Genomic DNA, 24,589 nt, shown 5'->3' with positions numbered 1-24,589 from the left:
AAGGGGTCACCAGCCGATCATCCTTCTTGCACCTTGAGACAGTCGACCCATTTCCAATGGGCCAAGGATCGCTTTCCGTCTCCGTACAAGTTTATAATACCCGTCAATTACACTGCACCGCCATAATGTGTGCTGTTCAAGATATATCGCGCGATCCTTTCCAGCGAGATCCAGCAGAAGAAAGAAACAAAAAAAAAAAAAAAATAACAGCCGTTTTAAAAAATGAGCAGTATTTATTTTTATTAACCACTATCCGATACGAGGTCCATTTGCCACTCGTCGTTAAATAAATCAATCAGCCCAACGGGAATATGATTAAAAATAAATGCACGACAAACGATCATCAACCAGCCAAACCGCCGCTTATGGTCTCATGGATCATATACCAGAGTGGCCGCAGCTCACTGCTATGTTTTCGCTAAAATCGAATCGTAAATCGCACCGATACCTCCTAATTACCCAGCAGCCTCTGTCCCGGCCAAGCAGAAGAAGACGCATGAGGCCTAACTGCTGGTGGCTCGCGACGGTTGTTTCGCTTTTTCGCGATTTTTAATTCCACTTGTTCATGGCTTCTCTCGTATAAGCGATTTTTTTTTTGCAATATCAAAATCTACCCCGAAAGAGACATTGGTGTCGCAATAAAAAAAATCGAATTCACACACATGACGCACCTCTTCTCATCTTCTCTATCTTTTCTCTTGCCTCGAGGAACGCATCCATACATCGTCGCAAAGTGCCATTAATGCATGGCAAATGAATGAATCGCGACCATAATTCGCTCCGAAAACGGATATTTCCATTAATAATAATTGCACATAATTTATAGAATCACTCAACCCCGTCGAGATCGTTGGAAAAAGAAGAGCTTTAAAATGGAAGTGCAAAAACAAAAAAAAAAACACATACCGGTTGGTGATGGTAGAGGGTAAATTGTGTGTAAAATTAAAACCAGAAGGCAAATGAAACAGAAGTTGTGCTGGGTCATAATCACATCAGGCAGGGTTAAATGGATTGGCAACAATGAAAGAGTTGCATCAGGTTACCTCTTGCAGTAGACACCCACTAGTACTGGTTGGAAAGGATGCATCGGCAGTGACACAAACATCCCATGGAGATTCCATTTACTTCCGAGGACTCTCTTGGACACAAAGCAATGAAACCGACAAATCAGGTGCAATTAATAAACACACATTTGCTTTCTTTCTCTTCACTGATTTGTTATGGGCATTGCTTTGTCACACCATTTTTACGCCCTCTCATTTAGGCCTTCATTTGGCAGCTTCCAAGTTTTTTATTTTGTGCTCTGCAGGAACTTCCCTGCAGCCTTACAGACAAGCTTGAAGTCGGGGCTTTAAGTTGCATTGAGACTTCATTTCTTTGAAGTTTTGCTTGTCCTTTATTTCTGCATTGGAAATATTCTCACTCCAACCAACGCCACAAAACGAGCAAAAAGCGAATGAAGAGGTGGCATTTAATATTTATCGTGCACTCCGGTGCAATTATTATGCACATTAAAAAATATTTATAATATTGAGTGTGGCCCAATGCAGCAAATCGTCTGCAGCTCCGTCTGTCTGCTGACTGTCATCTGCATCGTTACGTGTCAGAAAGGTGTCACCCGACTATCTACCATTTTCTGGACATCACCAAAAAGTGCCACGAAAAAACAAAAAAAAAAACAAAAAAAGCGTAAAAAATGCACATCCGTCGGCGAATGCACGTTTCTTTCCCAGGTTTTATTTTTTGGCTTGCGTTCCTCTTGGCAAATGGACCGAACCCGTCGCGCTGGTGTCCGAAAATACGTTTTCGGGTAATGACATGCTCAAGCCCGTAATGATGATCATTGAACCGACTCGATGACATCGAGACGTGAGATCTTGCCCATCTCATCAAACCAGCCCAGCCAGCCCAGCAATTACAGTAAATCTAGAGTTGAAGTCGGTGGCAAAAAGTATTTAAAAAAAAATGGGTGTCTCTGGTCTTGTCGAGATGAAAATCTGTCACACGACAGTAATCGTAAATAATGTTGCCAGACCCACACACACACACACACACACACTGGGTGTGAAGCTGAGTTACGAATGCAGTGTCCCCAGAGGTCGACCAGCTGGAGTGCATCAGTTTTAAAATATTGTTGCGTTTTTATTTCAAGTGATTCGCTTTTTTGGTAAATGCAATACTATAATGTTGGCTGCTGGCAAGCGGGAGACTGGGATGGGATTAATTTATTTAAATTTGAATTAAATGATGTGCTTGGCCTGCTTTTTAAATGCTGAGATTAAAATAATTTGTGATATTCATAAATTTAGTTCTTTGGCAAATTTTCTTTTGAATTTTACCACCCAAACACAGAAATAATAATAAGGTTTTGTGTAATGAAGGTTAATTTTTTTTTTGGTTAACATATTGAGCATCGTAGATTCCTTGAAGGAAATACTCAGAGTTAGAAAAACTCCTTAGAATACAAGGTTAAATGGTGACACACCAAAACACGATAAGATCCTTTGAACCTTGACGAATGAGGATCCTAAATTCATACGAATGTATCAAGATTATTGAAAGAAAAGGCTCTTTCGGCTACGAAGTCTCTAGGTACACATGTGGTCTGACTCTATAATTTATGTTCTGCAATGTTTGTTTGTTTTCGATAATCTAATTTTTTCCTATAACCCAATATCCTTACCCCAAAATGTGTTCTTCATTGCACAAAACCTCAACCAAAAAAACACAAAATAAAAACACACGAAACGCACGGCACTTCACTCGCAGTAATTTGTCAGTAAAATCAGCTCTATAATTTATCTCCCTTCAAGAGCAAGTGTCCCGAAATAATGGAGTACAAACAGAAGTACAAAACCCCCCATAAGATAAGAAGCGAACATAAAAAAAGGAATACATTCACCGCACACGCACGCACTGACAGGTTGAAAAATCTTCAACACAAATCATATCACGTGCAGCAGTCAATTAAATGTCAAACCAGCAATTAAGTGCCACTAGCATCTATCTTTTGCAGCCCGAAATTGCAACCGTGAGGTAAACCAATCGCTTAAGTGACCGTTTAAGTTCGCGAGGATGCAAGCAAAAGCACCACGATGGGACCACAAAAACCAGTTCCGCTCAACGAAAATATCACTCATTACGAACAAAAAAGTTGCCAACTCACGTCTGGAGTGTAGATGGACGGTGACTTGCTTCCCGAAATATGACACCCTTTTTGCAGGGCGGTGTCAACCACACTTCGATCGGCTTAATGGGCTTAATCCGCTCGGCTCGGAACGGGAGACCCTCCTATTCTGGCCATAAATCGTGACGGTGTTGGTCACCGCGTCGAACTTCTCTAACCGTCAATCCGAACGAGGTGTTGTTCCAAATGTCCTCGATGACTGCGTGACGCGGCGCACGATCGTGCAAACGTGAGCTGTCGTTCGAAGGGACGACGTGAGTAAGAGCTATAGGCTGGCACGGTCTAGAGCATAGAAAACGCACTTAATGCATTTGCCTTCGATTAGTTCCACGTCAGCGGGTGCATCGGTGTGTCAGTTGATTGGATATTTTTGTGCGCTTGGTGTAGGAAGAGTCGTGTAAAGTTATAAAAAAAGAGGTAGAACCGATTGGAATGTTGGAACACCCAGTGTCAGCAGCAATGGGGGCAAAACCAGCCGCACAAGCTCAATCAGGCTTATCGCAGCGACGCCGGCACAACATATTAATCGAAATTATAAATTGATTTATTTACAACTTTATTGTATCTAATTAATAAAAAACCAGTTTATCAGGAGAACCCCGTTGGGAGTGACAGGAGAAAGCAACAAAAAAAAAAGGAATTAAAAACGAGTGTAAAGTGCAGAAACGCACAAGTACGATCATGCCTTTTAGCTGCTACTGCTGCTGCTTGCTAATGGTCAGCGAGAGTGGGATTCGCTTTTTCTGAACAGGGCGCGGAATGTATGGAGGCGAGAAGCGATGAAAATGTGCCCATTTCTGGTGGCCTACAGCATGGGGCGTTCATCGGCTCGGCTGTCTGCCGATTGGACCGATCTGTGGACGTAATCGAGCCAAAACCCATCGAACGCGGCACAGATCGAATCGGAATCGACAGCTTGGCATGTCTTGTGCACAGATGGCAGCAAGGCTGAGAAAGCCCAATAACAGCCAATCTAAGCAAAAACTTCTCCCTACACCATTGTCGCTGTTATTTTTCCAACTATCTTCTTCCATTCCAGCGCATCATCGAGGTGCTTACGGTCGATTTATTTTGCCAAACAGTGCCCATTTCTAGAATTTGATTTCAGCCGACGCACTTTTTTACTTTCGCTTTTTGCTCTTATCTTTGACAGTCGGCACTCTGTTACCAACTCCATCTGGTAGCGTTTTCCACTTTTTCATCCTTTATTGAGATGGGGAGGGCGATGATAAAAACACGCACAAAAAAGAAAAACCATATCAATCGTTCGCAAAAGTAAAGCAATTCGAATTCATTTGCTTTTCAAATAAATTGTCACCACATTCCATCACCGCAGATCGTAACGACCGTGGGATATGTGGACCACTTTGTATCGAAATGCGCCCCCTTTGGTGGGGAGGTCTGCTGGAATGTTGGCCGTAGAATGTGTGTAATGAATTTTCCACGATCGGGCGGAGTTTTTCTGACCTCCTTTAGGCACGTGAGCAAGCGAAAGGGCGAGAGAGAGAGAGTAATCAGTGTGAGTTCGCGAAACGGTATGATTAGCGAAACGGAAGCCCTTATTTGTTGTGTGCGGCGTTTGATGAATTGTTTATTCGACGAGGGCTCTGAGGGCTTCGGCGCAAGAAGTCGATTCCAAAGAGCGAGAGACGAAAAAAAACCCCGCTCATGAGATAAATAAAGCTATCGGCGAATCATCATTTGAAGCAGGCACCTTTCGGTTGTTGTTTTCCCGTTTTATTGCCAAGTCCACCAGGTCGTGGATGTTTGATTTATTAAGCCGTACGGATGCTGAACCATGAGCAACGACGAGATCAAGCGACGGAAGGTGTACCCGGTTTTGGATGCAGCAAGTCACCGTTCCAAGTATGCCGGGTGTCTATCAATCATTTCTGCAAACATATCAACACGCTACCTTCGCCAGGTTCGAAGATGGCTTCAATAGTGGAAGGATACGGTGGCTTAGGGCTCGGCTATCCCAATTGGCTGTTTGAAAAGCTAAAATTACCTCCACACAACTCGTTTTGATGGAGGTGTATCGAGTCTGAAGCTATTCGTTCGGATTTGTTTGCCAACTGTCAGAAGCATGTTGAATGTTGTCAAACCATAATAGGGCGCATGGTTGCTTTTTTGGCGTGCTTTGGATGACAGAGGCCCCCAGGACGGCACGCGAAGTGCCGGTGGTTTATTTATACTTCTCGCGCTGGATAAATTGAAACGTGTTGGATTTCTATTCCGCCAGATTATTGTATGTAAATCACAACACACCATGCCAGCTCGGTATCGACTTGATATGGCGTAGAACACTCCCAAAAAAAAAAAAAAAACTCCAGAGTGCGTGAGTGTGTGTCACATAATAAGCTAAATATTCAAAACGTTTTACTACAAATTTATTGCGCCGGCTTGTGATGATTGTTTTGCAGCGATGAAAAACGGATTTATGGCGTAAAGTTGGTAGCTGCCATAATGGGAGCTAATTGGTCGCTAAGAATGGAGCAGCTTCTACTGCAGCCGACAGCACCATATAATTAACATCTCATATCAATCTCGTCAAACCTCATTACTTCATCGCTCAGCCCAGCTATCTTCAGGCCAAACGCCAAAAAACGCTCCACCTAACTTCTGTTCGTCTGATGACACACATTTTTACTTCACGGAGCATTTGTAGCGACCGGGATAATAGTGCAAACCGCTAGGCGACAGACCTAGCAGCAGATCGCGTATACATTGGGACAAGAATAGGATTTACTTGACAACTTGAACACTTGAGCTTCGGTGTTTCACAAACCAAAAATCGAATTTTACTTGGCTGTTCAATTTTGCAAGTTTTTGGTATAAAAATTCTTGCTTCCAGTACTTAAATTACCCTTTGTTACATGCAGCCAGTCCTGAGAAGCTGGAGTGAGTCCCAATCGAAATTTGATATTCCATAATTGATAAGAAGTGGTGTTCAACTTCCAACCGAACCATTCTCCAAGGACGGCGTGACCTGGAAAGTCATATAAAATTCTGCTAATATAACACAAAAACCCATCGACACCTCAGGTCGACTAAGATATAATTCGTGTCCCAATTTAGTCAAAACCAACTGTAAGTGCTATGCATAGGCACCTGCCATAGTACTAGGTTCTCGGTGCGTTCTGGCGTGCGAGCGACACCGGGAATAGCGAGAGTTTCGCCATCCGGTCACCAGTCCGTCAAATTAGACATTCTTGTCACAGTGGTAACCAAGCATACAAGCCACCCTACGATTATTTGAACGCAAATTGTCGCTCGGGGAATCGTCTTCTTCTCTTCATTGAAGCACAAACACACACACACACATACACACGATTGTGCGTTATGATCCTTCGAGGTGTGCTGTGCTAATCATGTTTATTTATTCTTCAAGCGCTTATGTGAAAGACGAGTTTTGCGTCACTTTTGTTTCGAAACACGACGCACACAGAGAAGAAAATATGGGTGAGTGTCACTAAGCTTGTTTGGATTTTGCCAAAAAGGAAAACGTTTCTATGGTTGAGAATGAAATGGAAGGCAAACTTTGCACCATATGGTACATCTTAGCAGTTGAGAAGACACTGTTGCCGGTGTGCGATAAAACAAGTCACGTTTTGTCACTTAAAAGAGCCATTTGCAGAGCAAGATATATGATTATTCAACAAATCTGCATAAATAGCTGCAAATGAATGTCGATGAATGGATGAATGAATGGATGAGGCACCTCAGTATTCAAACGATGTATATTCCACCCATAAAAGACTCATAATTTGAGCAAACGTATCATGTCGGAATGAATTTCTTGAACTTCTTCAAAACCGCCGCGTCCGTTACAATCACCACAACAATCCAACATTCTAGTAGTACAGCAAACGCTCACGTCATCCTCGATCAGCTGCTTTACCAAAACGCCCGAAGATCATCATCAACAAGGCGTGTAACAGGCACGGCGGTTAAAACATCCGTTTTTGGCAAGGCGAGAAGACAAATCTCATGCCTGTTTGAATGTGACTAAGCTAAAGTTAAACTCGCGGTTCAATTTCGGGTGGAACTTTTCCCCACCATAACAACCTACCCCGCCACACGAGACTCGCCACACCATCAGTACAACGATGCAGGCGCCGGGGTAAGCCGTTAAATTGTCTCTCGTTTGGCGGTTTCTTTTAAAAATAGACACCCCACATTCGGGAACGGACGCTAGTACGATGGTGGCAAACACTGGCAACCGAGCCCTCAACATTGCCCCCACCGTCCCTAGCCCTTCCAGTAGTGGGTGGAAAATTATGAAAAATGAGTTCGTTGCATTGTTGTTTCGCTGTTCAAGCATGGCAACCAGCACCAAGTGGTGGCGACGAATAGTTGCGTTTTTTGTTGCTTTCTTGGTCACATGGACGGTTGAAGAAAGATGAAAGAAAGGTAAGCAACGGTAGCAGTGGGGAGGAATACAGCAAGAATTCGATATTCCGACAGTGAAACGCGTTTTTCTTGCTCACAGCTGGTGTGATGGTGTGTGCATTAGTAGTTAGGTTAGGTTGAGATGGTGCAAGAAACGTGTAGTGTTACACGCCCTGGCCACATACACAGGCACACAGATACACTCATCGACCCAGTCAGTAGTGCCAGGTGACATGGCTCCAACACACCGCATTAATCGGTGTCTGGGACGCGCGACTGGGTGACGATCGTTGATGGTGTGATTTTTCAAACTGGCAAATGGCTAGCTTCACTCTGCACAGGTGACAGACACCACCGGTTCCAGTGGTTGTTACTACGACCCCAAAATATCAACCCCGAAAAAGGCAGATAAAGAATGTCTAGTGTGTCTATAGTTAGGATTTTACCACCAACAATCAAGACGAATTGATTTGACCGACATCCGAAGGATGCATCTCTATCCACGGCCATCCGTCAGAAGTGCATGTGAAGTTCCCATTCCCGGGGAACAAAAGCATGGAAGATAACTTCACATCGCTGATAACCTCGACGAGTCCGTCGTATCTCTTTAATCTCACAAGTCGGACAGTAACCACGACGAACCAGCAGAGAATCCTATCGCAAGACACCCGAACGAAACTAGTTCTACGCACGCAACTGTTGATAATTGTTTGATAGCGCGCTGGTATGCATAGGTACAACTACTCACAGTTTGACGAGCTCCGTCGGCAGATCGACCGGCACGGTATCGAGCCCGATGGCACGGCAGACGAGCGTCACCTCCTCTTTGGTACCGGTGCACTGACAGCCCCGGGTGACCCACGCCTTGCAGATTTCCTTCAGCGTTTTGCCGTAGATGCCGTACTGCTGCAGTGCCTTCTCGTACATCGCCTTGGCCTCCTTCTCCGGGTCCATCGACGGTATCAGCAGGCTCTCCTTTAGCATGATCTTCGCCTGGCCGGTCGTCTGCACCGTGGGGAGACCCGTAAGCCCGTGCGCCCGGTGGCGACAGGTTTGAAATAGTAGCAGCACCAACAGTACCAACACTACGTGCCCCTTCACCACGGTTTGATGGTTAATAATTCGTATCGCCATACCGATGGCCGGGTCGCACCACAGATCACACTAGCGCGCGCACACAAACACGAAGGGATAAAGGGAGGAAAGGGAAGGAGACGGTAGCGTCACGGAGACCACATAGACATAGCGAAACTCGGCGTGCGTGTGTGCGGATTAAATTTTTTGGGGGATGCTTTCACTTTCACTCTCACTCGGCTAAATCACACCGCGCACACGTCGATACACATCTGGAAGTTGAAGATCCACGCGCAGGACTTCAAGTTCCGGGCACATCTTACCAACTAGAAGCCACCGACTGGCACACACCTCCAAACCCGTCACTCAATGGATGGATGATAATAGCCAAGCGTACCGCTTCTCTCGTCTTCGAGTCCAGGGTGTCCCGGCGTCTGTCGATGATGCGCGCGAATTAGCAGGTTTGTCGTCAAAATAATCTGTAATTAAGACAGAATGGAGAAAAAATGAGTCGAAAAAAAACGCTTTTTTGTTTGATTCGCTTAAAGATGACTCTCTCCATCTCTCTCGCGCAGGAATTATGTTGCTCCACCAAGCCGCCATGGCCGTGGGTAAATTGCAGCAAAAGCGATTCGTAATTATGCTTAATTCACGTGCGTCAATGAGTTTTTGGAGAGCAACGAAATGATGTATCGTGCAAGATGATGGGTAAGAAGAATGGCGCAAGACAGCAGCACTCTACCTCATGAAAATGACTCCACACACGCTAGCAAGCTACGGAAGGGGGATGATGAGGACATGCAAGAACTTCACACAAAAACTTGGAGCCACGTGAAAACACCAAAGACCCAATCAACGTGTTTGGGGGGAGGGGTACGAGGTTGTCGCCACAAGTTATCCATCGGAGGACTCAGCGTCCATTTCTGGGCGGACGGGGACACAATCTCTTCAATCCGCTCAGCATCGGCAGAGCTTGAGCTGGAGCTTGATCGTACACGTACCTCGTACACGGCTTGAAGCGTGGCGTGAGATGCAGCGCGATCGACTACACAGACCTTATTGCGTAAGGCGCACACACACACGCAGCCCATACGCGGGAAGGGTGTCGCGAATCTGTGCGGTGCGCGCGTCAGAAAGGGACGGCACCCTTCGCGGACCAGTTCCAGTTCAAGGTGAACTGCGCTTGATTCATGTTTTTATTAATCGATCATTATTATTGACCTTTCTTTTGTTTACATTTTTGGTCACCCGTCGACATCCCGTGCGGTGTAGTTTTGGTTGTGTTTGTACCGGCGCCAGGTTTTCGAGGATTCGGCAACGTGTATAAGCAGAATTGATCAGAATGCTGCAATGATATCGTGATCACCCAAAAGTCTTGTATCTTGAAGACCAAGAATATATGGAATACTCACTAAACCACAAACACACACCTTCCCTTATTCGCCCGGATACTAAGTTGATTAGTTTTCGGGTGACCCTAACCCTAGTCACCGCTTAACGCTACCTACCAAAACCGTGCCCCCGAGCCCCGGGCCTACCCAGGGCCATTTCTGTCAATCGCGTGCAGCTCACTCAGCGTGCCCAACCAAAACCTAACAACCGAGTGAATTTGCACAGCAAACCCACACCATATGGTGGTGACTCGCGTGAAGGTTGCTGCTTCAAACATTTTCAGCTCACGCTCGTTGTGAAGCCCGCGATACATTCGCACTCGCTTTATGGCTCGCACCATGCGGGTTCCAATGTTTGGGAAGTGGCAAATGATCGTGGACCAAGATGCGTTTGTTTTACCCTCTTCGCAACAATTTGCATGCTCGCCTGAGGTCGACAGACACACACGTCAGTGGGCTTGCACGTGCGGTAATGTTCCTTAATTAAAAGGTATTCTTTCGCGTTGGTAAACCCAAAGCGAGCCGGGAGCATTTCTTTAATTACTGTTGTTTATATTTATGACACGGTGGCCGATGGTGGTCACTTTCACAGCTTCCGAAACAAACTTGAACTTCATCTACCATGTGTAGAGGTAGCGGAAGCAAGGTGTTACGTACCTCAGCATCAGTAACAAACCGTTGCTAATTAGCCCTGGTCTGGATGGAGAATCGTGTTCCGAGGGTGTGGAACTAGACGGAAATGTGGAAACAAATTTATATCCTGCTGCGGTTGATTGTGGAATGAGGTTTTTTTTTATTGAGGAATGGGACATGCCTAGGGGATGGTTTGTAGTTTGTTCCATAATTTGTACCAGCTGTTGTACACACAATAAGTAAGTTAGTAATTATTAGTTTCAGATCATTATTAAAGTCTAGTCAAATTGAAAGGAGCAGATCGGGAAATGAACACCTGACTATCGAGGCTTTTGTACGATACAAGGCCTCATATATCAGAATAAGGAGGGATCTTGATAGTCTTGATTTCTATGTTGTCTTCTACACGCCCTAAGTCGATTTCAGTGCAACTTGACACATGTCGTTTGTCAAAAATTGTCTTCAGCAATGCCCTCTGCCGGCAATCTTTAACCAATTGTCACACGTTTGGCACACTTAGATACAATTAGCACCCCGAGCGACGACGTCTTCAACTTCGACACGTCCAGTCGACACACCGACGTCATCGAAAGAAGTCACCCGATCACACGTTGTCCGGTGTTCGGGTGTACTCTCACACGGTGCACGGCTTAAATTACTTTTTAAACGAACCATTAACCCTCACGACGAACCCTGTCGGTATCACCATTAGCGATGCTGACACTTTTTTCCCACCACTCTCTACCTCACATTCTTTTTCACCCCAACAAAACCCCATGGACCCAAGCAAGTTTTGATGGCTCATGCGAAGGGAAAGGGAAAGTGGTGTGTCATGTCTTTCTGGGTGTTAGTCAAACACACTCTCACGCCGCAGGTCACCAAATATGCATCTTGCATTCGACGCCCGCTTGTACGCATCCCGGAAGCGAACGACCATTAAACGCTAATTCGAACTGACTGGTTGACCGAATTTTACCTCCTACCCGGTGTGATCTTTTCCAATCAATTCTCACCCACCGGAGGGATGATGGGTTGAGTTTTCTCCTCGTTCTTTTTTTTTTCTTTCCATGTCCCTCTCTTTCTCTCTCTTGCTCACTTGCACACAATCTCTTTCTCTCTAGCCATCCAACAACTATCCAAGCACCTAGGGCGATCTCTGGCTGACGGCGAGTGACATACCAATTAATCTTCCTGCCACTAAAATGTCAGCGACCGCGAGCTCGGTGGCGTTGCACAATTTCTACACCCCGTCACCGTAATTAACTTTTGTCATTCATCAAAACTTTTTACAGGTAAAACATTGCATTCGACAGGGGAAGCTGGCAGGAAACCAGGGAAGTTGGCAGGAGTGGAAAGCTGGTCGAATGGTGACAATTGTCGAAGGTCATGATGCTGTGGTTGCGGTTAGGTGTGGACTAATTTTGTAATTGGAAGGGTCATTTTTCTTAGCCGGTGGAAAGCATTAACCGGGGAAGACTGTTAATGAGAGCGGAAACTAATGGTTCTGGAGAATAGTATTGTGTTTTTAGGTAAATGTTATCCAAAGGTGGTTGTTTATAAGACACAGAGAGAGAGAGAGAGAGAGAGAGAGAGAGAGAGAGAGGAGACGAAGGAAACATAAATTATGATTTTCAAGGGACTTATTAATTCTTGGTTTATTCTTCTTCGATGGCCTCTCGTGATGGTACGAGAGGTCTCGGCCTGCCAACTCTGATTTCCCTGGCTTAATGTTACTTGAAGCTGATCTGTCACTTCAGCTCACGAGAAAACAGTCCGGGAGAATTTCGATATGATATTATGCCATGAAAATAATCTCAGTATGAAACAACATTACTTGACATTTTATGTAAGTCTTTTATATTCTTATAATTGACTCATGCATGAGACGATATTAAAATTTGAAAACAGAATGTGTCTTATAATGTGACTAATTGTATGAAGTTAGATGTTTGATGTTAGATCTCCAATCATTGTCAGTTTATCATAAATATGGCTGACGTTCTGGACAACTCTACTAATGCTTGGAATATAATAAGCGCTTTGAAATTTAAAATACGTCTGCTTGTGAATACAAATTTGAAAAAAGCAAAAACTTTCGTAAAATGCTATGATCGAATACTTCCGAAACCAATTTCAAATTTCAATGGCATCATGTAACACCATGTATCCTCATATCTACTATCTAAATTAAATAATACATCACGACATTGGACCATTTTATTAACTTTTTTTTTTTGCTTCCCCAACTCGTCCCAAACCTGTGATCTTAACATTTCAAATCAAAACGTAACCGCCAAAGAAAGAGCCCCAAAACTCCATGCATCGTAAATGTCAATGGCGATAAAATATTTAACGCTCCATTATCAGAACCGAAGGCGCAAAGAATGAGGTTTCCCTTTCGATTTCTACAACACCCCAAAAGTCAGGCTCCCGTGACAATAAAGCAAAGCAGCAAAAAACGCTACTCAAACGAAATTACGTGACCGAAAGGGAAGTGAGCCGATCGAGCCGGACTAAAACTTTTGTGCCAGGGCACCCTGTGCGGGGATGGGACAAAAAACGTTATGTTAATGCGGTTCACCATGGATGATAGAGGTTTTCCTCCCCAAAGCCCCACGGCTAATCGAACAAAACGAGACTTTCGTTGGGAGCGGTGTAGTGATGGTTTGTAAAATGTAAATTTGAAAGGAAAAGGCTTAATCTGATCGAGTGAACCCTTCCGGTTGTGTTGTACGATCGAAAATAAGCGCATTTTTTCTTCATGTTGTCGTTGCCTAAGCGGTGCTGTGTTTTCGTAAACATATTTTTGTCTCATACGCTTGATATGTTTCTTAAGCTTCATCCAGATAGAATTTAAACTAAGAAAAGCATGTTCAAAAAAGGAAAATGACCCAAAACTAAAATTGTTAAGAAAATACACATTTAACACAAAAACAAAATCGTGCATGAAGTAATGTTGCGAAACCAACTTCTTTCTAACCGGTCGCTTCCGGAATGACGAATGTGTAGCGGCTTGCCTTGGGGGTAAAAGACAGTGAGACAGAGTTACCAAACTGCGCCGTGACTTACACAACGGGGGAAAAACTATGATCGTGATGGCTTGATGCGTGCCGCACTCATCCAAGATTTGGTTGGGCGATGGAAAATTGGTGGAAATTTATTAATAAACATGCGCCTCGCAAAGACAGGGAAAAGGCACGGAAAAACTGCATGTCGTAGAAGATTTTTCAAACAACAGAAACAACAATCTCAAGGTAGCGAAGCAGGCAAGCTTGTTTATTTTCCCGGGCTTCTCTCTTTCTCTCTCTCTCTCTCTCTCTCTCTCTCTCTCTCTGTGAAAACTGTATGGGAAAACATTTCGAAGAAAAAAAAAAAGATTCAATCTCTTGCGTGCGGTCAAAAGTCATCTAAATACACAAAAAAACCGCGCCATTCCGACCTGGAGTCTACCGAGCGTAGTTGAGTTGGGGAAATGGAGGGCTTCTTCTTGGCGGCGGGAGAGGGCCTCAAGAAATCAGGTCACTTTTTTTTTTTGATAGCGTACCGATGATAGTGGGCGATGTGGGAGCGGGAAAACTGAAGGGAAAAATATTTATGCGCAAATGTTAATGAACCGTGCAAGCCGGTGTGGCGTGGATGGGATGGTGCGCTATGCACGTCGCAATGTTACCAACACCAGCAAGCACATCTAATGTTGATGTTGTAGCTGCTGCTACTACGCAACGACTGTTCACTTCCCATGAGCAAAACCGTTCCTAACCCACTTGGACGCTCCATCTGACGTCAGAAGGCGAAGCAGCTAAGGAAATAGCTGATATAGCCGGAATATAGGATTAGTGTCGCCAGTGGGGCTGTTTGGATTTTTGGTAGAATTTAGCTTTTTGGTTTTTGAGTTTGCATACAGTTAAACCGTCAGAAAAGGAGCGTAACTGGTGGTTCGAATTTTTCTTTTTACCGTTGGAGACAAAAGTTGAAGAAAAAGAACTTCATTTTGAGCTGTTGAAAATAATAACTAATTTTTGACCTGTAACGTTTTTTAATGCAGTATTACAATCAACGTTATTAGGTGATCTCGTCGACGTGTAAGGTCTTACCAGCCGTATCATAGCTCTTACTACCAAAATGTCCATAAGCTAATATGCAGAATTCAGTTTCGTCATTCGTATGTGCAGTCAGCAAGCCTCAAACAGCTACCAGTGTACCGAATCACACCACCGTGGCTCACAACATAATCCGATTGTATCCGGCGTGTAAAACTAATTTTGCTCCCTAACCAGCTTTCACACTAAAATTCCACCCATCGACAGAAATCATCGGCCTGAAAGCCTATTACCACCAACTCTGATGCTGATGCAATACCATCACCACCATGAAACCCGTGTTTGTGGTTTCGATTGTAATCCCAAAAATCCCGAACAAAACGCCCCTCACAAACGATACTAATTATCCAACATGCTCCTGTTCACTAACTAATAGTGCCAGAATACCACAGCACTGGACCCGGCTTTTCACACAGCAGCCGAGGGCATCGTTTGCAATCACTTAACCCTCTCGACCGTACACATAATCTCCACCCGAAATCCACACAAACTAGCATGCAAAGTAGAAGCGCCGCTGTAGGTGAGCTACAATTTCAATATACTTTGGGGGCATGTTTTTTTGTTATCTCTTCACAGCTCGAGCCGCTTTACTTTAAGCTTTGTTACACGGCAACACTATCGACGAAGAAAGAAAGTGAAGTAATAGAAGCTATGGTAATGGGTTTTTTCTCTTCCCGTGCGGCTGTGCGGATGGGCTTGTGCGCTCCCATCACGAAACGCGATCTTCCTTTTTATTTCCAGCACATGCCATACGCCACACACCAAAGCACGGTATTGCCCCGGCATTGCCTCGCTTAACAAGCGCAAAATTTTGCATAATTTTAACCCATTTTCCATCACAGCAGGGGAGCGAAGGAAAAACTTGTGCACCACGATGTTACATGACATCATGCAGCGCTTGCGAATGCATTTCTGCAGCACCCGTGCGGAATATCGCGCGCGCACGATGGAAGCGTGATTAGGCTTTCGAACAAGCTAACGGCAAATTGTAAATGTCAATGCTACGACGACGACGACGGGGACCACGATAGGGGAGAGAATGTCCATCGTGTTTGTGCATGTGCGTGCATGTTTTGACTTTTTGAACCTTACACTGTTATAATGGCTTGGCTAGGGGCTTGCACACGATGATATCTTATGTTGAGTTGTGGTTAGGGAAAGGTACAAAAGCTGGTGACATTTTGGAGTGCATTGAAGTACGTGGCAATATTAGTTGTATTAAGTGGCCCATTTGTATTTTGAAGGGTTGGTGATTAAACATGTAATGTTGAGGTTACGTTGCTAAGGCTTCAGGTAATCTATGCCGCGTTAATCCTTCAAAAAACAAAATGGCAGCAATTAAATTTCAAATATTTTGGCATTACTTCCTTCCATTTCGAATGTACTACCAAACCTCATCTGTTTTTAAATTATGGATGTACCCTGAATTTACTTTACGGACCGTACTGCTCGGAGCATTTTACTGATAGCAGAACTTGTGCCATACAAGATTCAATTTTCTTATAAAATTAAGATTTTGGTACTGTTTAATATGATACATGTATTGATTATCCTCTCTCATATGTTCTCTTCAACAATCATGAGATTTTCGTTGGAGGTAGTTAATGTATCATAAGCTAATGAGAATACTCAGACTATCGCCTTCGTGCAAAAATAGATTTCTCTTGCGAGCGTTCTAACTGCTGACTAAAGAGAGATTAAGAGTTGGACAGCTTACATCCCATAAAATCTAAAGCTCCCAGATTAGTGGATCAGTTTTTAAAGCCTCTAAAACAGACCAGGGACTTTCATAACTGAAATAAACAATCATGATCACCTTATCACCTCAAGTCATATTAAACGGTAGCTATTTTAATCCCAATCTTTTCTTAATTGCCTTTCTTCCTAACCAGTTTAAAAAAGGAATAAAAGGTACAGGATCTGTTTCGAGCAGCTTACCAAACCCGAGATTAGCTTCGCACTAGCTTCACCTCGCACAAATCGATGAATGCTTTCAAGGTTTCAAAAAAACAGGGAGCTAAAAACCTGGGCGTCAAAGGATCTGATTCAATTTATTATCCTCTGCGACCGCAATAACACTACACAGGTTGCATGTCGCGAACAACAAAAACCCCGTACTTTCTTGTCCGATGGATGGGGAAGCTTTTCTTCGTGGAAAGTTCTAAAGATGCAACCATCCGCTGCCCATCCAGTTGGGATGTTTTTCTTTAACCCTCTACTTTTCTACTCATTTTCCTATCAAGTTGACCTTTTCTTGTGGTACGTCGATTATCGGCAAACTAACGATAGATTATGTGTCACCGGTGACAATCGACCATCGGGACCATCGGCAAGAGGCAGCGAGCCGTCACAAGTTACACTTTTTCTTCACCCCCTAGCCCCCCAAAAAACCGCAACCGAAATCGATCGCAGCCAAGAGCGAACCATGTGTGAGCAAAGACACCCAGCCGTAAGAAGAACAGAAAAAAAACCAACCTTCGTTAGGGCAAAGTGACATTTACGCTGACAGTGATTGGAACGGCATCCTCGTACAGACGCTGCCCAGCTCTGACAGCTGATTGATTTGTTTCACGATAGTTGTCTGTACCGCTAGATCTTGAACGCATTCTTCGATTCCTTCTCCAACGTACCAACATACATCGTACAAGCAAAAATTTGTGTTTTCGTTTCACATCTCGAACCGTTCCCGGTGTACTGTGTCGTCACGTCATTTCGCAACCAGTGAACGACAAACGATGACGAAAAATGGTCAAACTTGTCATCGATCTCGGTTGTGAGAATGGATCGCTCGCTCGCTTTGTGTTCTTTCTCTGTTCGGACGTGTGTAGAGGGAGGGTTTTTGGTTTCGAGCATGGCCAGAATTTCCATTCTGCACATACCGACACCCTTCTTCTCCCAAGGGAAAAGCCCCTTGTCAAGCCACGCCGTAAAGCCAACTCGTTTCCAAAAATAAGTGGCACAATTTATGGCCTACAAAGTGAGGAATATTTTATAATCCGGCCAATGTGCGTGATACTAAATGTCACCGGCAGCCGAAACACGCATTTCACTGTTTTCTTTGGCGTTTTTCGTTACATATTTTCGTATGCCCAAACGGACTACGCAGAACACTTCATCATGTGTGGCTTCTTTGGCTGATAATATAGAACAGCAAAGCGGGAAGTATAAATCATTCCAACCGTAAAGTTGAAGTATATCAAACAGCTTAGAAAGGGAATAAATTTGTCATTAGAGATGAATTGAAAATAAAACAAACCAAGTGACGTACGAAAGTGGAATACAGCAATTTAAACTAGTTTTCGAAAACGAACCATAAATTCGTTCACATTTCTATAAATCGAAGCACGTGCCAAAAAAATCCAAATTAAGACAATTTAAAATTGAAGATCAAACATACCTTTCCACATTAAACACGCACTTTTCGCATGCAAACTACGTGCCAAAGCGTGTTCGTGCTCCTCTTGACGATTCCTCGCTTAATGAATCCGTTCAACAAACGTTTTCTATGTATACAACACACTTAAAAACGCTGTCACCCCACGTCTGCCGCCTGTTAACGGGTGCGTAAAAATAAATTTTGCCACCAATTTTTCGCCGGTACTAATTAATAATTCCGGCAGCCGGCCAGTGCGTGTGACTGAGCGTACGCATTTTTGCGAACCATAAGCTCGCGTCTCGCGTCTAAAAGCGTGAGAAACTGCTATATCCGGTGGGCTGGCGGCCAAAGGCAACGTGTGGTAAAGACAACATTTTTCCACCCTGCCTCCACATGAACCTGGTGGATAGTGTTGGTAAGGGGGGGGGGGGGGGGGGGGAAGGGGAAGCGTTTTGAAAATAGTGGAACCGGGTGTGGATTTGTTGCAAGTGACACATTTGCTAACATATAGCGTCTCGTAAGGATTTGTATTAGACCGTTGGCGAGGTAAAACATGAGCAAACAATAACACAAAACATGAACACACTAAGCTAAGACTCGCTAGGGCTGTGGTGCGCTGGTTTGGCTAATCCTTTTCACACGTGTTGTTGAACAAATGTGCGTACAATGTATTCACGGCTGGTACAAAGCATGTGTCATAAATCTTGCTGAAACCGGATTCGGGGTGGACCAAATTGGTTGCCTGTAGATGGAGTAATGGATCCAGAGCTAATTTGAGTTTGATAAGTAGCCTTGGTTGGGAGCGAATATCGTCCAATGCGTGACTTGTCGATGTTGATTGAAATAAGAACTTATTTTGAAATGCTTTAAAACTTATCATAAATCAAAATATGTTGAGTTTGAGCTTTAAGTAGGGTTCTAATCTTTTGGCAATTCAAGAGGTTCGGTTGTACCGGAATCTTTTGGAAAATTGGTTCCTACACCACCTCAGACGTGTGATCTGAGTCAGGTCCGGTCAGGATGTCTGCTGATCGTTAAGTCTACTCGCTTGGTAAAGAACAATTTCCACAATATTCAGGACCTTCCTCATAACATGAACAGTTTCTTTAAAGATTGTTCAACATCATCTTCTGGGACAGCGCATACAATATTGTAGTACATCTGCCTTAAGAAGAGAATCTTCTTGAAGACGCGCGTCAATACTCAAGATCATCTTGGATCAATGTAATCAGGTCCACAGTTAGCTTCTCTCTTCAAAAGCTAAGTTTTTTTTTTTATACCGATAGAACGGCCTGGCTGATTTATGCCGATATTGCTGACCCAAGTTTTCTTCAAATATAAAAATATCTTTGATCTACTAGGCCTTAAGAAACTTGGATAAAACAACTATTAAACATCCAATTTCTTCTTCAAGGCTTTACGACCTCTAGGCTTTACTAGACAACGCTGGCAATCTAATGGCTTACCAGACTTAAGAATCACCTATCACGAAGGTCACGAAGTCTTAGTTGGTATATACAAAATCAACTTAATTTTATGGATGAATATACTATTATGCAACATTGAGACAGATCTAATAGTCTAAATAGTAATTAACACCTCGCACCTAACATATCATGCAAATCTAATTCATATCATAGACAAACCGTAACTCCACGCTCCCATTACAATCAACTTTTGAATCCTTAAAAGATTAAAAGCTACAACTGCAATAAAAGCAAAAGCAAAACTACATCCACCGCGAAGACAAAGCAACGCTCCATGAATCGGCAATATATAAAAAAAACCCGTCCTAGAGTGCGTTTCCGAAATGATCGTGTTTACAAATAGATTTTATGACCGCATTAAACAAGTTCTGCCAGTTCGGTTGTTAATGTTTTCTGTGTTTTCTTTTTACTAGCAAAAGCATTTTCAAACAGATCGTTAGTGGTCAACGGATCGCTGGCGAAACGGAGTCACGTTTTGGGATTTTAATGCTCGACTTTCGGTGTTGACTGCTCCCATATGAGCGGGATCGTTTTTTTTTTGTTTTGTTGTTGGTTAATTTGTTTCTTCTTTTTGCCTTCACCTGGCGGGAGTAGAGGATGGAATTTGACAGAAAGGGAACCACCGAAAACACTCCCCAGTTTTCGTCAAAAACCACAACTCGCGTTGTCTGGCGGTTGCCCCCAGGCCATCGTTGAAATGTGACTCACGCTGATACACTTTCGGCCCTGGTCAGATTTGAGTGGATTTCGCGGCATTTAGCCCACAAAAACACAGAGCGGGTGGGGAACTGTGTACTGAGTGTACCGGCAAACCAGGATTAGATGTCAATTTTTGCATTGGGCAACATGTACACTCACACCAGCCGAGTGGTTTCGGGGATGATAGGAGTCAAACTTAAAATGAAATTCCATTCCAACCGGATTTGGGTCACTGCGAAAACTGGAACCGAAGGGGGAAGAATCGTGGTGCATGGTATACGCACTAATTAAACCACCGAACTATTTCTGCCGTGCTCCGGGCATGCAAACCATTAGCTATTTGACTTGATTTTCTGAAAGTATGTTTTAATGAAATGAAAATACCACCACCAATAGTAGCAGTATCGCCTATAGGGAAAGTTGCGGAATAAAACGAAATGGAAATCCCTGATGGTTTGGGGCTGGTGTGCAGTTCAAGTGCAGCTATTTTTAAATTAATTTATGAAACCATCAAACTATGCCTGCAAAAATGCCTCTCCTGATCGCATTAGTACAGCCCAAAACATTGTCGGAACTTTGCTTGTCGGACCTGATAAACTGTAAACCTCTAGGCAGAGTATTAGCCTCAGAAGCCACAAATTCCAACTTTTTAAGATATGATCCTGCATACGTCTAGAATGAAACTTATTCCGACTTTGGCGCACTCCAAATTAGAGCATGGTACCATCAGTAAAAGAGACTTCATAAATCACCTCACCATCCAGCAGAGCCACGACGTCTTCAAAAGTGGCCACTTGCAGCAGTGGCAGCTCTAAACGTACGACTCCTTACTCCTTACTCAGCACCACCCACCATCAATCGTTCCAAAAAAGCCAGCAAGAAAACATAAACACACTCAAACGCGTCAAAGTGCATCTTTGTCTGCCGGCGGGTGTACGGAACGGAGATCCTTGGCCCAATGCTCGTCTGTCTATCGTGCCGTTGGCGAATTAATCAACCGGTCAATAAATCTTCCAACGTTGTAGCAAACGGACACACAGCTCGTCTTTTTGAAGTTGGGCCACTTTAGTTTGTGTTTGTGTGTATGTAGAAAATACGCCAATCTTTTCCCAAACGGACGGAACGCTGGCGCAATAATTGCCCTTACCCTGGTAAACCGGGATGTCCAACCAGAACAGATGAGCCTTGCTTGACTTGGTGTTTACAGTTTGGTCAAACTGCATGATGTACCGTTTGACAGACTCTTCTCGGATCGAAACGAGGGAGGAAAACCAAGGAAAAAAAAGGACAATGACAGGGGAACGTGACTGGGTTCCTTCTTTTTTTATTTTTATTTAAAAGAACCTCCAAAACAATCACCTAAGCACTCGAAAGTTTTGCTGGTAGAATTTAAATTTTTAATTCCACAACACAAGCACATACTTTTTTAATTTTTTGTTTGCTGGTAAGCATTCACAAAGCGAGCGGGTTCGTTTCACATTCCAATCATTTCCGAGGCCTTTGTGGCGCACAAACGTGTCGAAAGTTGGTGCACAAACAATGGCTTACCACCTGTGCGAAAGTGTGAAGTGTCTGTCGGATGGACAAGCGACAAATATAAAACAAAACAAAACAAAAACAGGCCCGGAAAATGGAAATGGCGTTAAACAAAATCCACCAGAACAAAAGGAAAACAATGCTAGTGGCTCACTAGCACCACGTCGACACCAACCTCGAGTGTGGCGTGAAAATCCTTCGCCCAGGATTTCGGAACGAATTTCGCACGCCCAACTTTGTCCTGTGTCTGAAAGTGAACCAGCCGGGCAAAACATGGCGACCCAGGCCACGAGTTCCATTACGAGTTCCACACCAAACCTCCGTGGTGTACCTGTTCCCCGACCCCGATTCCCGACAAAGTTTAAGTTCAAATCTAATTTTGAGTCTACACTTTTTACGACCTCTTCGCGCACGCTCGCGTTCCTCCTCGAGCGCTCGAGTTGAACGATTACGAGTTTTTACAAGCTGAACTACTTCTTTTTGTTTCTGTTTCTGTCCACTCTCCAATGAATTCATGCGGGCTTGAACAACACGTGTGCTCGACGATAAAGTCCTGAAGGTGCAGTATGAGCAGCAGGCGAAGACCTCGGTAAGCTTCCAGCTCCCATGCCCTAACACAAACAATAAAGTTCAGGACGTCCCCACCTGGCTGGCTGACCGGCTGGTGGCGTGGTCGTTGGAGTTTAATTGCCTTCATAAAGGCTAGCTCATGTGTGACGTTTGTGCTGTTGCTTCTAGGTTGCTACCGGTGCTGCAAGGTGCCTCCGTAGGTGTGCGGGAATTGATGCACTTTAGTTTGCAACTGCACTTTTTCGACTGCATAAAAGTGGACGTGCTGGACGGTTGGTGTGCGGTTAAATTGATGGCGATTAGGTGGGATTAATAGTGCAACAAAAATATCGGGCGAGAAAAAAGCATTCGCTTGCTTGTTTTGTTCGGTGGCAATGGCGAGTAAAGCGGCCAGAGAAATTTAAAGCCACCATTAAAGCTCATCGATCGTGTGCAAGGATATGAGGTTTTTATACGCTGGAATGGAAGTAAAATGTAAAATTTACACTTTTTAAACATTCCTTCAGAGGGGTTTAAGTCTTGGTCAATGAAATTTATCTAAAATTAAAATGTTGTAAGGTATGATGCGTCAAACAGAGAGCTAAATAGTCTCACAATTGGAAAGAAATTATCAAATATAAAGGATACTCTTAGGGGCTTTCGATCATGATCATGATCGATCGATTTATGATCGACAGGAAAAAGGTAATAGATAGTACTAGGACTGTATATCTCCTCGAGCTTTTGCGAGGAGTTCTAATCCATTGAGGACTCTTAATGGAACCTCATGTCTATGTCATGATTTAGTGCTAGGATTGACATACTAAAAGGTTGAAGAGAAGACGGGCTCACCTGTCGTCCTGGTAAGACTGCTCGGTGGTCAAAGCAACGTAGTTCAAAAGCTGCAATTCGTTTGGGGCTGAAGTGAGATTTGTCGCATGGTAAAGATCTGATCAGTGGTTGGACACTTCTTACGTTTCTTCTATTTTTGCTTCACTTTGTCGATGGATTGTAGACTGTCAATGCTGGCTTTTTTTATTCCACCAGAACGGTCTGCTGTCGTTGTTGGTTTTCTAGATTAAGTATCCGTTGCTAGTCGTACAGTCTCTGTCCGTAGGACTATGTACAGAGACAATCCAGATGTGATTTTTCTTGCCAGATTACGAATGATTATTGGTTTCAAGATATCGGTTAAAAAACAAAACTAAAGACCCAAAAATTCATATCTAGATCAAAATTTCACTAATAATCATCTATTGATCTCAAGAACAGTTCCATTTCGTTATTACTGAATTTCTGTATTGTTTTTTATTTTTCTTTATACAATAAGGACATCCTGGGTGTACTGCTAACTTCCTGCATAATAATGTAAACAAAATTTATTGTATTTCTCGATCCACTTTTTACAACCCTATTGACCTAGACAAATATGTCGTACAATCTTTCCCGACCATTTTTTTTTCTGCAAATCACCAATGCCTAGTACGTCTGGAAAAACCGATAAAAGGTTACCCATTGACCTACCGAGCCAGATAACAGCTAAGGGACTTTCAGTCAATCGGCATCTTTCCAGGCACACATGCTCCAAGCCACAGCACACTACACAATCAAAGAAAATCATTTAGCATTAGTGTCACTATAAACATACGCTAACGATCCCTTCCATCCTTCCTTAACCAACAAAAAACAACATTACAGACGGCATGTGCCCTACACAGCGAACCTAAGCTTGTGTTTTTTCTGCCTAAGCTGTGTTTTTCTGCGCGTCGTCCGGAGGGGCGAGCGTAAACACGATCAATCGATCGAGCCGGTGGCATTAGGAATTTATTTACGACCAATCTGTTTCTCATATCGTAAAAATTTATACACTACTACCCGATACCAAGCCACAATTGAGGCGCGAGTGTAGTCTGGATGTTGAGCCTCTGCCACAACACAATACATGCCTTTTATGGGGATTTGCAACGGTGACTACACACCGCCAGCACAGACACCGTTGGACGTTCCGATTGCGGGTAGTTGCGCACTTTCGCCCAGTGTCGTATCAACATAATCGAACTTTCCGCAAACGGCATGGCATGGGAGAGTGACCTCGAAACGGTGTCGTCTTGGGTATACATTTCCCAAAAAAGCAAGCTCAACCCCGGGACAGCTCATTGTAAAGC

The 24,589-nt window shown here is 43.8% G+C and overlaps 3 protein-coding genes across 4 annotated transcripts in view; 2 read left to right on the top strand and 1 right to left on the bottom strand.

The window, feature by feature from the left end:
- LOC126563882 (follicle-stimulating hormone receptor) overlaps positions 1-8,730 on the bottom strand; it is a 68,564-nt gene extending 59,834 nt beyond the window's left edge. Inside the window, exon 1 of the mRNA XM_050220669.1 lies at positions 8,328-8,730. Within this exon, the coding sequence (XP_050076626.1) occupies positions 8,328-8,713 (386 nt within the window). The 5' untranslated portion in view covers positions 8,714-8,730. The remainder of the gene's footprint in view (positions 1-8,327) is intronic.
- LOC126564152 (protein PALS2) overlaps positions 1-24,589 on the top strand; it is a 536,462-nt gene that overhangs the window by 78,230 nt on the left and 433,643 nt on the right. The gene's annotated exons all lie outside the window — the stretch shown is intronic.
- The window catches only part of LOC126564707 (homogentisate 1,2-dioxygenase), a 650,355-nt gene that overhangs the window by 293,283 nt on the left and 332,483 nt on the right, over positions 1-24,589 (top strand). The gene's annotated exons all lie outside the window — the stretch shown is intronic.

This window comes from Anopheles maculipalpis, chromosome 3RL (genome assembly GCF_943734695.1).
Source record: "Anopheles maculipalpis chromosome 3RL, idAnoMacuDA_375_x, whole genome shotgun sequence".
NCBI classification, from domain to species: domain Eukaryota; kingdom Metazoa; phylum Arthropoda; class Insecta; order Diptera; family Culicidae; genus Anopheles; species Anopheles maculipalpis.
The sequence above is the reverse complement of the archived record's forward strand: the minus strand, read 5'-3'. Positions and strand labels throughout refer to the sequence as shown.